This window comes from Petaurus breviceps, unplaced genomic scaffold, assembly GCF_028583685.1.
Source record: "Petaurus breviceps papuanus isolate PSGF00001 unplaced genomic scaffold, PetGlider_PUasm1.0 187, whole genome shotgun sequence".
Classification (NCBI taxonomy): domain Eukaryota; kingdom Metazoa; phylum Chordata; class Mammalia; order Diprotodontia; family Petauridae; genus Petaurus; species Petaurus breviceps.
In genome coordinates, this window is record NW_027185799.1 from 24,806,625 (window position 1) to 24,820,941 (window position 14,317).

Genomic DNA, 14,317 nt, shown 5'->3' on the forward strand with positions numbered 1-14,317 from the left:
CATGAAAGTAAAACAACTCTAACCCAACCTATTTAAGTAAATTATTAATGATGAAATACTAGAAATGGGCAGAAGAAAGTAAATTAACACAGATTATGACTAATTTTATGGAAGTTTAACTTATATAAATCAACTGACATAATGAAAAGTGCAAAAAAAGTCTACTAGATTTGGCAAACACTGACCTACTTGACAAATGCAAAGAAATGGCAGGTTCAGAGGAACATTTGTTTAGAAATATAAACTCATGGGGCGGCCAGGTGGCTCAGCGAGGAAGAGCACCGGCTCCAGTGTCGGGATGACCTGGATCAAATCCGGGCTCAGATACTCAGCACCACACCCAGAAATAATAACTGGCCGTGTAACCTTGAGCAAGTTACTTAACCCCGATTGCTTTAAAAAAATATATATATAAACTCATTTTTAAAACTATACAAAGAGTACAACAAAATGCATAGTAATGCCTCAGAAAACAGCTTAACATAGTGATGGGAAAAAACTGCTTAAAAAATTAAGCCTTATCTATAAGGTGTATTCAAATGCTTGGTGCAATCTCATCAATTTGGATGCGCTTCCAGCTAACCCATTCTAGCCTGCCCACCCTACATGTCTCGTGTGATAAACAAATGTACCACAGTTGTCTACCAAATAAGCTGGATACCTTTCTAATTGTCTCCCAACTTAGCAAGACTATCTATGAGCACTGAGGCTGTCCACCTGTCATACCTTCCTCTTAACACATGACTAGCCCATCTTTTTCTACTATACATTTCATGATGAAACCTTTTCTTCCTGGTCTTCTTCAAAGTTCCCCATTTGTTATATGTTGCAGCCTGTTCACACCCACCATGCACCTCTCCATTGCCCTTTGTGTGATATTCACTTCCAGTTCTTCGGAGACTGTTGTTTTCCATGTCTTGAAGCCATACAACACCACCGGTAGAATATAAAAGTATATAACGATGAAACTAAAAGGAAGACAACAAAGAGACGAAAGATGGTAAAGATCTACAAAGATTTTCACAACAAACACTTTTCACCATCAAGAACAGTGAAAGTATTACATATTGACTCTTAACAATACAGTCCCAAATGTGCTTTTGGAGGAAGTGAAAATGTCACTCACTGAAGAAAGCAAAGATGAGAAAATGAGCTGAACTGGACCAACTGTAAACAAAGGAGGATCATTCTGTAAGAAATACCACTTTTGGGGTGTCCAGGTGGCGCAGTGAGTAAGAGCGCCAGCCCCGGCGTTGGGAGATTGGTTCCAGTCTCAGATACTTGGCACCCACACAAAATAACTGGCTGTGTAACCTTGAGCAAGTTACTTAACCCCAATTGCTTAAAAAAAAAAAAATACCACTTGGAGGGTATTGAGGTATCAATAATCAAGTGTCTAAAAGAGTTTAAGTTATAGGGGAAAAATAGTTATAATTACCCAAAAAAAAAAAAAGGACAACCAAGAGAACATCAATAATCAGCAAACTCATATACCTAACTTTTCATATACATAAAATTTTTACAAGAAAGATTTACATGTTATCAAGGACATTTTTCATATATATAAAATTTTTACAAGAAGAGGTCTACACATGCATCAAGGGTGTTATTAGTGAGCGTTTTAGAAGCAAACAGGCTGGCTTTCTCAAGCAATAGTTCATAGAGGACCACATCTCTTTTTCTTTTTTGTTTTTTTGGAGGGGGGAAGGTAGGGCAGTTGGAGTTAAGTAACTTGCCCAAGGTCACACAGCTAGCGCGGGCGCGCGCGCGTGTGTGTATGTATGTGTGTATAAAGTGGCTGAGGCCAGATTTGAACTCAGGTCCCTCAGGTCCTCCCTGACTCCAGGGCCGGCGTTCTATTCACTGTGCCACCTGGCTGCCCTAGAGGACCACATCTTTACCACTAAAGTGGCTAAAAGATATAAAGAAATAGGATTCCATTTGACATAGGGCAAAAAAAAAAATTTTAATTTGGTACAGCAAAACACTGCCTTTTGAGGTTCTGCTGCAATAAGATGTCTCCCATGCATGTAATTAAAATTATACAAGAATCAGAAAAAATAAAACAGAAAATTTTGGTTAACAACCCTCTGATCATTACTATCAAAAAGGCAGAAAATAGGGAGATATGTTTTCCAAAGGTGGTCACCACGATCACTGAAGAGATCCAGCATAATGTCCAAATCAAAAAAATATATTCCCTGATGATGGTGATGAAGCCTTCCAGAGGCTCTTGTTTGCACATTAGTATTGCATCTATATCAGGCCTGCTAACAACGCAGAATCTATAATTGAGAACTATAATTCCTCAAATCAGATAGGAAAAATTAAATAGATACTAAGATTGTCTACTGTCTAAACTATGATATCCACTAGGTTATATGACCTATTAAGTGCATACATGTGTCTTTGGCTTCATGAAGATGAAGGCAGATAGGACAGGACAATGCAGTAGACAATGCTTTTGTCTAGAACTGGAGAGAAAATAAGCAGGCTAGAGGGGTGCTATCTCAAAAGAAAGGCAGGAAGATCCTACCCCAATTAAGGTGAGAAACTTTGACAAGAGTCACTTAAGATGGGCAATCATAAAAGTCTGCCAGCTGCATTAGGGGCGACTAGGTGGTGCAGTGAATAGAGCACCGACCCTGGAGTCAGGAGGACCTGAGTTCAAATCTGGCCTCAGACACTTAAACACAAAAACTAGCCACGTGACCTTGGGCAAGTCACTTAACCCCAATTGCCCTCCAAAAAGCAAAACAAACAAAAAAGGAGAACTACACTGAAGAAATCACAAATCTCCTAAGTATTGTCATTATAAAAGAATCAACTGGACTACCACCACAATGAAGCATTTAGGACTATCTGATATCCAGCTCTAAACTATAATCCTATTCTACTACCCTAACAGAAGTTTCCCCAATCCTTTAAAAAAAAAAAAAAAAAGGGGGGGGGGGGAGGAGGGAGCAAATCCATGATCCTTTTATCTCATATAACTTTTATATCATCTCTCTCCCCTTTTCATATCCATTGTCTTGGGAAAAGTCATCTAGACCAAATATTCGACTTCACCATGAAACTCACTCCCAATGCCTGGCAATCTGGCTACTACCTCTACCAATCTACTAAATCTCCTCTCTCAGAAGTTTGCAAATGGCATTGCATTTGCTAAGACCAATATTTCTTCAGTCCCCATCTTTCTTGATCTTACTTGCAGCATTTGGGACTGACAATATTCTCTTGGCTCTGTTCATGTCTCCTTGAATAAATTTACTCACAGTGACCTACATTTAGCTGCTTCTTCTCTTTCATGCTTTTTAAGTGAATCTTCACATAGGTTTGGTCCTTGGCCCTCTCTACCATTGTAGCCTCACTATACATTGCTTCCTCCCGTGTATGCTATGCTCTAGTCAAACTGGTCTTCTTGTTTCTCACAAACAATGCTTCAGCTCACTTCTCCTAGCCTGTGCACATTATTACCCCCACACTGTCAAGAATGAATTCTCTCCTAACCTCTTATCTTGGAACTCCTTTGAGGCTCAGCTCACGTAATCTCTACATGAAACCTGGGATTAAAACCAAGAGTCACCCACCCAGCAAAACTGAGTATCATGTTTCAGGGGAAAATATGGTCATTCAGTGGAATAGAGGACTTTCAAGCATTCTTGATGAAAAAAACAGAGTTGAATAGAAAATTTGACATTCAGATACAAGAAGCAACAGAAGCATGAGAAGGTAAACAGGGAAAAGAAATCATAAGGAACTTATCAAAGTTGAACTATTAACATTCCTACATGGAAAAACAATAATTCTAACTTATGAGACTTCTCAGTAGTTGAAGGGAATACAAATATATATATATATATATATGTGTGTGTGTGTGTGTGTGTGTATGTATGTATCTATATATGAGGGTATATGGGCATATGAATACATATGTGAATGTGTGTATATATGTTTACAGGTATACATAGATAGAGGGCACAGGACCAATTTAACAGGAAGGGATGATACTTAAAAGGTAAAATTAAGAGGTAAGAGAGGAATATAATGAGAAGGGATGGGGAGAGACAGAATGGGGCAAACTATCTCATATAGAAGAGGCAAGGGAAAATGGTTACAATGGAGGGGAAGAATAGGAAGGCAAAAGGAACAGGTCAACCTTATTTCCATTGAATTTGGCTTGAGGAAGGAATGAAATACACACTAAATAGGGTATCTCACCCAACAGGATAGTAGGGGGGGGGGGAAGGGGATGAGAGTGGGGATGATGGAAGGGAGGGCAGGCTGGTGGGGGAGGGAAGTTGGAAGCACCCACTTTTGAAAATGGACAGGATCAAAGTAGAGAATAGAACAAATGGGAGGTGGGATAGGAGGGAGGGAAATACAGTCAGTCTTTTGCAATATATCTACTATGTTATTGTTTTGCATTAGCCACACATGTACAACCTATACTGAACTGCTTATCTTCCCAGTAAGGGTGGGAGACAAGGGAGGAAGGGAATGAATCTGGAATTCAAAGTTTTAAAATGAAATACTCAAATATATATATACACACACACTATTATTAATACTATTTTATATGTAATTGGGAAATAAGATATACAGGCACTGGGGCATAGAGATCCACTGGAAAAGTCGAAAGGGGTATGGGAGAAAATATGGGAGAAAACAGATTGGAGGAGGGCATATCCTGTGGGACTGCTATTTTGGGGTGGTGGGTAGGGGAAAAATGGGGAGAAAATTCGTAACTCAAAACCTGGCAGAAATGAATGATGTAAATCAGAAGTTAATAAAGCATTTGAAAAAAAAAAAAAAGAAATTAAAAGAACTCTGATGTATCACTTCATACTTATCAGATTGGCTAATATAAGTGAAAAAAGAAGAAGCAGGAAAACATTGTACACAGTAACAGCAACATTGTGCAATGATAAACTGTGATAACTTAGCTCTTCTCAGCATTACAATGATCCAAGACAATTCCAAAAGATTCATGATAGAAAATGTTATCCAAACTCAGAGGAAGAACTAAGTGGCATTTCATTCAGATCAAAGCAAACTCTTTTCACTTTTTTTAGTATGCTTTTTCTCTTTTGTTCTGTTCTTATTTCAAAACATGACTAATGTGGAAATATGTTTAACATGACTGTACAAGTACAACCTATATCAGATTGCTTGTTGTCTTGGGGTGGGGAAGGGGGAAGGGAAAAAAATATGGAACTCAAAATCTTATAAAAATGAATGTTGAGGGGTGGCTAGGTGATGCAATGAGTAAAGTGCCGGCCCTGGAGTCGGGAGGACCCGAGTTCGGTTCTGGCCTGAGACACTTAACACCCACACAAAAATACTAGCCGTGTAATCTTGGGCAAGTTACTTAACCCCAATTGCCTTCCAAAAGGCAAAAAAAAAAAAAAAAAAATGAATGTTGAGGGGCGGCCAGGTAGTAAGAGCAAGTAAGAGCACCAGCCCCAGAGTCAGGATGACCTGGGGATCAAATCCGGGCTCAGACACTTAGCACCCACCCAGAAATACCTGGCAGTGTAACCTTGAGCAAGTTACTTAACCCCAATTGCTTTAAAAAAAATGAATGTTGAAAACAATTTTTACATGTGATTGGAAAAAATAGAATACTATTAAGTGGGAAAAATTTTTTCAAAAAGAAATAACAAAAGGAAATGATGAGCAAGCAGATTTCAGAAAAAAACTGCAAACACTTACATGCACTGATACAAAGTTAAGTAAGCAGAACCAGAGAACAGTAACTGCAACAATGTTGCTCTACTATGACTAACTTAGCTCTTCTCAGCAAGGCAGTGATCAAGACAATTCCAAAAGACTCATGATGGAAAATGGTATCTATATCTAGAGAACAAACTCACGGCATCTGAATGCAGACCAAAGCATACTATTTTCATCTTATTTTTTTCTCTTTTGTTCTACTTCTCAGATAACATATTAATATGGAAATATTTTACATAATTGCATTTTATATAACTTATGTCAAATTGCTTACTATCTTAGGGAAGATAGAGAGGAGAGAAAATTTGGAACTTGCAAATTATTTTTTTTAATGAATGTTAAAAATTGTCCTTACATGTAATTATAAAAATAAAATAATATTTAAAAGAAAAAAATTTCATTTAATTTTTTAAAAAGGGAAAAGGACCTTCTTATACAAAAATATTTATAGCAGCTCTTTTTGTGGTGGCTAAGAATTGGAAATCTAGGGGATATCTACCAATTGGAGAAGTTGTGATATATGATAACCTATAAGAAATGTCAAAGCAGAATGATTTCAGAAAAACCTGGAAAGTCATACATGAACTGATACAAAGTCAAGTAAGCAGTGCAAGGAGACGGTTATACATAGTAACAGCAATATTGTACAATGCAGAACTGTGAATTACTTAACTATTTGCAACAATTCAATTACCTAAAACAATCCCAAAAACTCATGATGAAACATGCTATCCACCTCAAGAGAAAGAACCGATATTGTCTGAATTCAGATTGAAGCATACTGTTTTTACTTTCTTCCATTCTTTTTTTTTTAGTCTTCTTGTACAAAATGACTAATATGGAAATGTTTTACAGGATTGCATATGTATAACTTAAATTGCTTGTCGTCTCTGGGAGGGGGGAAAGAAGGAAGGAGAGATGGAATTTGGAGCCCAAAATTTTTTTAAAAGTTAAAAATTATTTCTAATGTAATTGGAAAATATTTTTTAAAAATAAAATAACTAAATAAAGAAGCCCCACAATCCTCTCAGGAGTATGATGAGGGAAAGATATACCCAGGTTTAAACTCTGAGGGACCCAACTTGTCAGTATACATTGGGGTTGGATAAGGAGCCAATCCAGGAAATGTAGTTACCCCTTCCACCTCACAGGGGTTAGGATCAGGAGCCCCCATGACCTGGAAAATCTGCATTAAAATTTTTGACCCTCCCCTTCATACCAGGAAAGTCTGAATTTTTTCTCTTTTTCTTTTATGGGGTGTTTACATTTTTTTTAATTTGGGTTAAGTATTTGGCCATAGGCTATGTGTATATATATATATAATACTATATATATGTTTTATGCATTTCTGAGTTTTGAAACTTTTCCTGTGTCATCTGCTGACCTTTGTAGTATTACCTGGTGCCTCTTCTTTTTTTTTTTTTTTTTTTTGGAAGGGGGAAGGGCAGGGCAATTGGGATAGATTAAGTAACTTGCCCAAGATCACATGGCTAGTAAGTGTTAAGTGTCTGAGGCAAGATACTAACTCAGGTCCTCCTGACTCTAGGGCTTGTGCTCTATTCACTCTGCTACTTAGCTGCCCCCCATTTAATTTCTTATGCCAACCCATGATATATAGAAATTGCAATGGAGGAAATACCGATGTGAACGGGATAATTATATAAAGCCTACACATGAATTACAAACTAATAAAATAAAAATGCTAAATAGAATAAAGTTGAACACTACCTTCCAAATGGCTAGAGTTCCATTAATACTCTTTTGGTACTACCACTCAACCAACAACAAATCCATTTAATTATACTATCATTCAATCCACAAAGAAAGCATGACTAACTTGTCAAATGCCTTGAGAAATTCATGTTACTTTTAACAGAATATTTCATACCAAAAAAAGATACATAAAAAGAGTTAGTGTTAAAAAGAAGAAAGAACATGTCTTGCTCTGAGAAAGGAGTACTGGAGGGAGTATAGCTGAATAAAAAATAAAATAGTTAAGAAATATTAACAATTACAAATTGAACACAGGAAAATAAGACCTCTCAGTCACAAAACCAGTATCTTACCACTCAAACAAATCAACGTGGACAAACTGGGTGGGGAGAAAGCACACAGATTTGAAAACACTTCAGAAACTGTAATTGCCATAAACCAAATTTCATTCTTTCAGAGGATTTCTTTCAATAATAGGGTAGAGACAGAGAAAAAAAATGCCTTGCCATATATGAGTGGAAATAACACCAACACTCCAATGGACCAGAGATCTCAGGAATATGAGAAATAATAGTGTAGATAACAATCCACCCACACTTCATTTTGCGTGATTCATCAAAAACTTCCAAAAGGGAAGGGGACTTTCTCTACTTAATCTTGAAGTGTCATAGATATCACTTGAGTATACAAACTGTCTTCTAGTTATCCCTCCAACTATCTACATGACTTATATTTTCTGATAATAGACTTTATGCTGCTTCTCTTGTGCAATTTCATTTCTAATGTGTTGCAACCTATTCATTACTTCCTTAAGCTTCTCCACTACTTTTTGAGTGATTTTCCTTGGATATTATACCATTCTGTAACTCACAGCATCACCAGAAGATTAACAGTATTAAAAACACAGGGCTTTGCTGCACTGAGAAAGTAAGGGTCATTTCAAATATTGCACAGTTTACAAATGAAAGCTAACCCACTTTCCTGTTTGGTTCTGTTTGGCTCATAATCTATTGACTTGACAATTGTCTGTCCAAGACACAGGTAGCAATGGATTAGCACCACAGATTGTCTAGATGGCTACACATTATAATCTGGACAGGCAGTATTCATCCACTTGGTCTTTCCTGCATGAACAGTCAAGAAAACTTTTTTTTAAGTAATTATGAATTTTAGAAGATTCTGCAGTGTTTTAAGTCTTGATGCAATCATCCAAATGTCATTTCACCCCGCCAAAAATGACATGACCATTTATAAGGGATCCCTCTTCTATCTGGCTTCTGCATTAGGTATTTTCCATGACAGCTGTAAATACACATATGTATCACTAAAAGTTAATAATCAGAAGATCAATTAAATTACATTATATCCTTCAAGGAAAGTTATGTGTTTTTAAACTTGTGCATACAAATACCTTAGAGAAGAGTTTTTATGAAAGAATTAGTGCTCATCTCTCACAGTAAGTATTTAGACAAGCTAATAAAGCCCTCCAAACTGAATCCATATATATTTCAAAACCAAGGGCCCCATGTCCTGCTGTCTCTGGACATATGACAAAAAAAAATTTATTAGTCTCTCCAAATAAAGTCTATGAGCTAATCCTCCATTTAACTTTGACTTTCTTTTGTGTTCTGGTTTCATTTATGGTGAGAAGATACACTTCAACTTCTCAAGCAGTCACTGAACAACAATCTCCCTTCCAAAGTACCAAGAGCTAGTTAATATTTATAGTGGCCTAAAAACCATTCATATCATTATTAATACCATGACTGGAGAAATGGAAGAGAGTCACACAGGACTGAGGTCATTTTGTATTTTTCTTTGTTTCATGGGTTCCCAGGCCAAATGGCCGGACTATTAATTAAAAACCTCTCTACACAGTTATATTGGCTGCTCCTCAAGAAAGAAAAGTCTGACAAAATAATATATACCCATCAAATTAGAATCTGCCAAAGCTAACACTTCACTTGCATAACCTCTGGGAAGCCAAGGTCAATTCTACATCACAATGAAGACATCAAAGTAGTATGTAGGGCTTTCTAGAGCCAGAAACAGCTGAAAACAGAATTTAAAACCCTAAGCTCTCACTATAGTACTGAAACGAATGAACTACCCTTAGCATTGTGTTCTCTGGAACTCGTTTTGCTACTAACAAAATGAGAACTCTTCCTCACATTTTCTTTCTATCCCCTTGCAATAATAGAAATGACTCTCCCGAAGGGATTCTGCATGTCTGGCTACCTTCTCCAGTACTAGGTATATTTCATGCCCTATAATATAGAGGCCAGAAGAGGGAATGAACACCCTTTTGCCCCTCACTTCAACTTCCAAGCCCACCCCCTGAAATTGTTACTAAGCAACCTCTCTTCCTTTGAGGTTCCCTCAGTTCGGACATCTAATGGCAGTTCCTCATACCTACTACTATTCTGGTTATTCTTCCCCCTTTTTCAAGGAGTTTAGTAACCTCAGAATCTTCCAATCCCCAACCCTTAAACTTGAGGACTTCAATTTTAGAGGTGAATGTCTCCTCCAAAATCCTTGTTTCTCATACAACCCCCTCAAATCACCTGCTCCCCCCCTTCATCCTTGCCTCCTGGCTTCAAGTTCCAGCTAAAATTCCACCCTCTACAAGAAACCTTTTTCCAATCTCTCAATTCTAGTGACTTCCCTCTATTACAGTTGATTCTCATTATTTGCAAATTCCTTATTTTGAACTCTCTTACTCATTGAAATTTATTTGTAACCCCAAGATCAATACTTATAGAACTTTCACACTCACTCCCAGACATGTGCAGAGTGGCAAAAAAAAAAAAAAAAAAAAAAAAAAACAACCGAGTTTCCGGACACATACAATCCCAGCTGAATTCAAACAAGGTGCCTCCTTCTTTCAGTTCTCAAGTTGTAAACAAATGTCCTTTTTGTGGTCTACTTAGCACTACATTTTTTGCATTTTTATGCTTTTTGTTAAGAGTTTTCACTCTTTAAAATGGCCCCCAAGTGTAGTCCTTAGGGTTGTCTAGTGTTCCTAAGCAGAAGAAGTCTATGATATGCCTTACAGAGAAAATATGTGAGCTAGATAAGCTTTACTCGGGCATGAGTTATAGTGCTGTTGGCTTTGAGTTCAATGTTAATGAATCAAGAATATAGTACAGCCAGAAAAAGGAAAAGGAAATTTGACAGTGTATACATAAGGCTGTTCTGGAAAGTGTTAAAATAAATGTGAACGGAAGCTTGTATGAACCTAACCCTGTATTTCCCCTTGGAAAAATAGTTCAATATTTGTCAAATAAGTGTTTGTGGCAAATGTAGAGCATAACCAACACAAAGAACAACACTGGATTGTATTTTCTATTTATTCTATGTCTAGCTTGTTTGTACAAATTAAAAAATGGAATGGGGTAGGAGAATTTGTGAAGAATGGCCTCATTTTTGGCCATGTGCAAGTCACAGCCACCCATTAGATTATAAACTGATAGCAATGACTATCTCTTACCTTTCCTTGTCTCCCCAGTGCTGAGCATCTAGTACACAGGAGGCACTAAAGAAATGCTTACTGAGTAACTGATCTACACCTTCACTGTGCCTCCACACCAAAGATGGTCATACCCTTAATCTGATCAACATACAAATGTTCCACTTTCCCAATTTAAAACTCTGAAATTCCTCTGATCATTAATAACTTCCTGTTCTTCCAATTTCCCTGTGTACTTTACCCTTTCTAAACCTATGTAATAGTAATGAAATTTGAAGATCCCTTTGTATTGCCAAGGTAACAGGTACTTAGCACTTAGTTTCAAATTAAGTCTCTGTAAAGAAACAAAAGGTATGAATCCCTATTCCCCTGTTGCTGATATAACTGGAAGAGGCTGAACAGTGAGAAGCTAATATTGTATATAAGGAAAAGCCTCAGGGAGAGTCAGAACTTCTTGAGGGAAGCATCATGGATACAGAGGAGAGACAGAGAAAGGAGAGAAAGAGACAGACAGACAGAGAGAGGAGGAGAGAGAGAAAGAGAGAGAGTGCAAGAGCATCTGCAGGCTGGGCTGCTATTGCTGGACTGAAGACTGAACTGAGAATTGAGAAGAGAAATGAGAATTGAGAACTGAGAAGGAATTTCTTGGAGCAAGCTGCTTGGAGGCTGGACAAAGTGATTTTGATTTTGAGAACAGAGCTGGAGAAAGTAATTTTGATTTTGAGAACAGACCTTGTGGTGGCGGAGCTTCTAAGAACCAGCCGGAGCTGCCTAAGACTTCCAAGGACCAGCCAGAGCTGCCAGAGGAAGCATGACTGTGGTGTCAGTACTCTTGTTTGTCTGTTTCGGGTCTATGTGGATTTCACAGGCAGAAAGTAAACTGAGATGACAGTGATGACCATTTGTGTGAATACTGTTGTGTATAGGTATTGTTGTGACTGTTAAGTTTTCTCTTCCCAGGAACAGAAGCTGTGAAGGACTTGAGGTGGACTAGACACTGTGAGTTTGAATGTGGAGCGGGAACTGCATGAAGAACTGGACAAGGAACTGGTTGCCGTCTGCCTTTGAACTCAGGTGGCAGTTGATTAGATTCCAGCGGGAGCTGGGACCATAGAATAAGAACCATGAATCTGATAGCCTGCCTGGGGTCAAGATGAAAAGACCTCTCTGTGGGTACTGAGTAGTGCCTGATGAAATTATAACTTATTTGGGACCTAGGGGTAGATGACTTTTGTACTTTCCACTACCCCTTAAGAGGTTACTGAATAGTGACTGATGAAATTGTAACTTAATTGCACCCCATGGGTGGCAACCTTTGACTTTTGTACTTTGTGTCCTTTAAGAAGGATGACTGAGTTACTAAATGATTATATTTTGTTTAAAACTATGTGGCCATTTTAGTGATAAGTTATTAAGTTGTGACAAGGTGAATGATGGATTTTGATTTTCTATGAATGTTTTGCTCGGATTTGTTACTGAATAAATAGAGTTCGCTATACTATGTAATCAGAACCTTGAAAGCTGTTCACAGCAGCAGTCCTCTGGAAAGCTGCTCATGTGAGGCTTTATAACCTATTATCTGTCCTCACCACAAACTCTATTCTAGCTACTTTGGCCTTGATTTTCTAAGTTTCCACACCAGCTCTAGCCTCACTTTCCTGCCTTTAAAACTTTCTCCACGAAGTAACCAACTAAACTTTGCATGGTCATCTACCCTTAAATTCCTTAGACCATCAGAAGCCTTAGTACTGCTTACCAACATCCAAACCCCATCATTGGATTATTCCAACAATCTACCTACACCTCTCCTGACAATGTACTATAGAAAGCTCCAGAGGAAATCACACATTCTGTGATGACTGAGTACAATACTCCATCTGCACTGAGCCCTCACTACTGTACTCCAATCTCCCCCAAATTCTGAATGACTGTCTATAATCTGCCTCACCACAGCTGTTTGAAACCTTCTCTGGAATAATTTACCTTATCCTTCCTTTCAGCTAAAAATGTCATATATTATAGATCTCACGCAGGAAGCAACCTAAAAGATAGCCTTATCCAACCCCCTCCATATTTACAGATGAAGAAACTGAGGCCCTGGAAGGTTGTGACTTGCTCATGGCCAAAAATGAGGCCATTCTTCACAAATTCTCTCTCCTACTCCATTCCATTTTTTTAAATCATTTCAACTTTATCTCCTAATTCTCTCCCTGAAGCCTCCTAGCCAAGTTCAACTCTACCAATAGGCATCTTTAATTCCATTAACTCTTTATCTCTTCAAGGAGTTTGCCCATATAAGTTTTGCTTCTTTCTAATCTTATTTTAATTAAATGATTTCTTGGAATCTTAATACTGAATATCAGTACCACCACCTAAATTTGTTTAGTTACTATTCAAAAATAAACTTCAATGAACAAAATGTCATCTTTTTTTTTTCCATTTTTCCCCAGCACTCTCATCACTCACCAACTCACCTTCCCCCCATGCCTAAACTGAAGCATTCCCTAATAGCAAATACTTAGGTAAAATCAATCAACACATTGGCAATGACTGAAAAGGAATATCTGGGTTAGGTACCTCTAATCCACCACCTCTTTGACCAAAGGTTGGAAGGTATGTTTCATCAAAGGTAATTTGAAGTCAAAATTAGTTAATACTTTGGACAAAGCTCAAAGGTCTTTCAGAATGTCTTCCTTCACATTATTGTTGTCATCATCATTATCCATAAACGGTTCCCCTGATTTTGCTTATTTTACTCTGCATTGTCACTTTCTATTCTTTAATCTCTTTCTCTATTGACTTATTCTCTGCTGCCTACAAATATACTGAGATTTCTCTCAATCTTAAAAATAAAAATAGGGGCAGCTGGTGGTGCAATGAATAGAGCACTGTCCCTGGAGTCAGGAAGAACTATGTTCAAATCCAGCTTCAGACACTTAACATGTACTAGCAATGTGACCTTGGGCAAGTCACTTAAACCCAATTGCTCTGCCTTCCCCCCTCCAAAAAAGAAAAAATAAATAAAAATAACATAATCCCTACCATCCTATTATACTTCTAGATCTTTCCTTTCACAAAGTGCCTGGGGAGAAAAAAGTCAAAAAGCAATGTTCTGCATAGCCAAAAAAAACAAAGAAAGAAAGAAAAAGTCCCTGCCCTCAAAGAGCTTACAATCTATAGGATAATTTATACTTCTTACCTCCACTTCCTTACTTACTTTTTTCAACCCCTTGCAATATTGCTTTAACCAACCACTTAACTAAAGTTGTTCTCTCAGAACACCAATGAATTTTTTTCTTAATGCTAAATCCAGAGGATTTTTGTCAATCTCATCCTTCGTCTGTAGCATTTGACACCCTGCCTCAACTCTCTCCCCATCTCCAATTATTCAAAGTGAAT

General features: G+C 37.7%; 1 protein-coding gene across 8 annotated transcripts in view; it reads right to left on the reverse strand.

Moving 5' to 3' along the window:
• KDM4C (lysine demethylase 4C) overlaps positions 1-14,317 on the reverse strand; it is a 463,317-nt gene that overhangs the window by 409,451 nt on the left and 39,549 nt on the right. For 5 of the 8 annotated variants that reach the window (XM_069090752.1, XM_069090754.1, XM_069090750.1 and 2 more), the window contains one exon: positions 848-968. The exons of the other annotated variants lie outside the window; for them this stretch is intronic. In XM_069090752.1, coding sequence (XP_068946853.1) covers positions 848-968 — 121 coding nt within the window. The remainder of the gene's footprint in view (positions 1-847; positions 969-14,317) is intronic. 8 annotated transcript variants of the gene reach the window in all.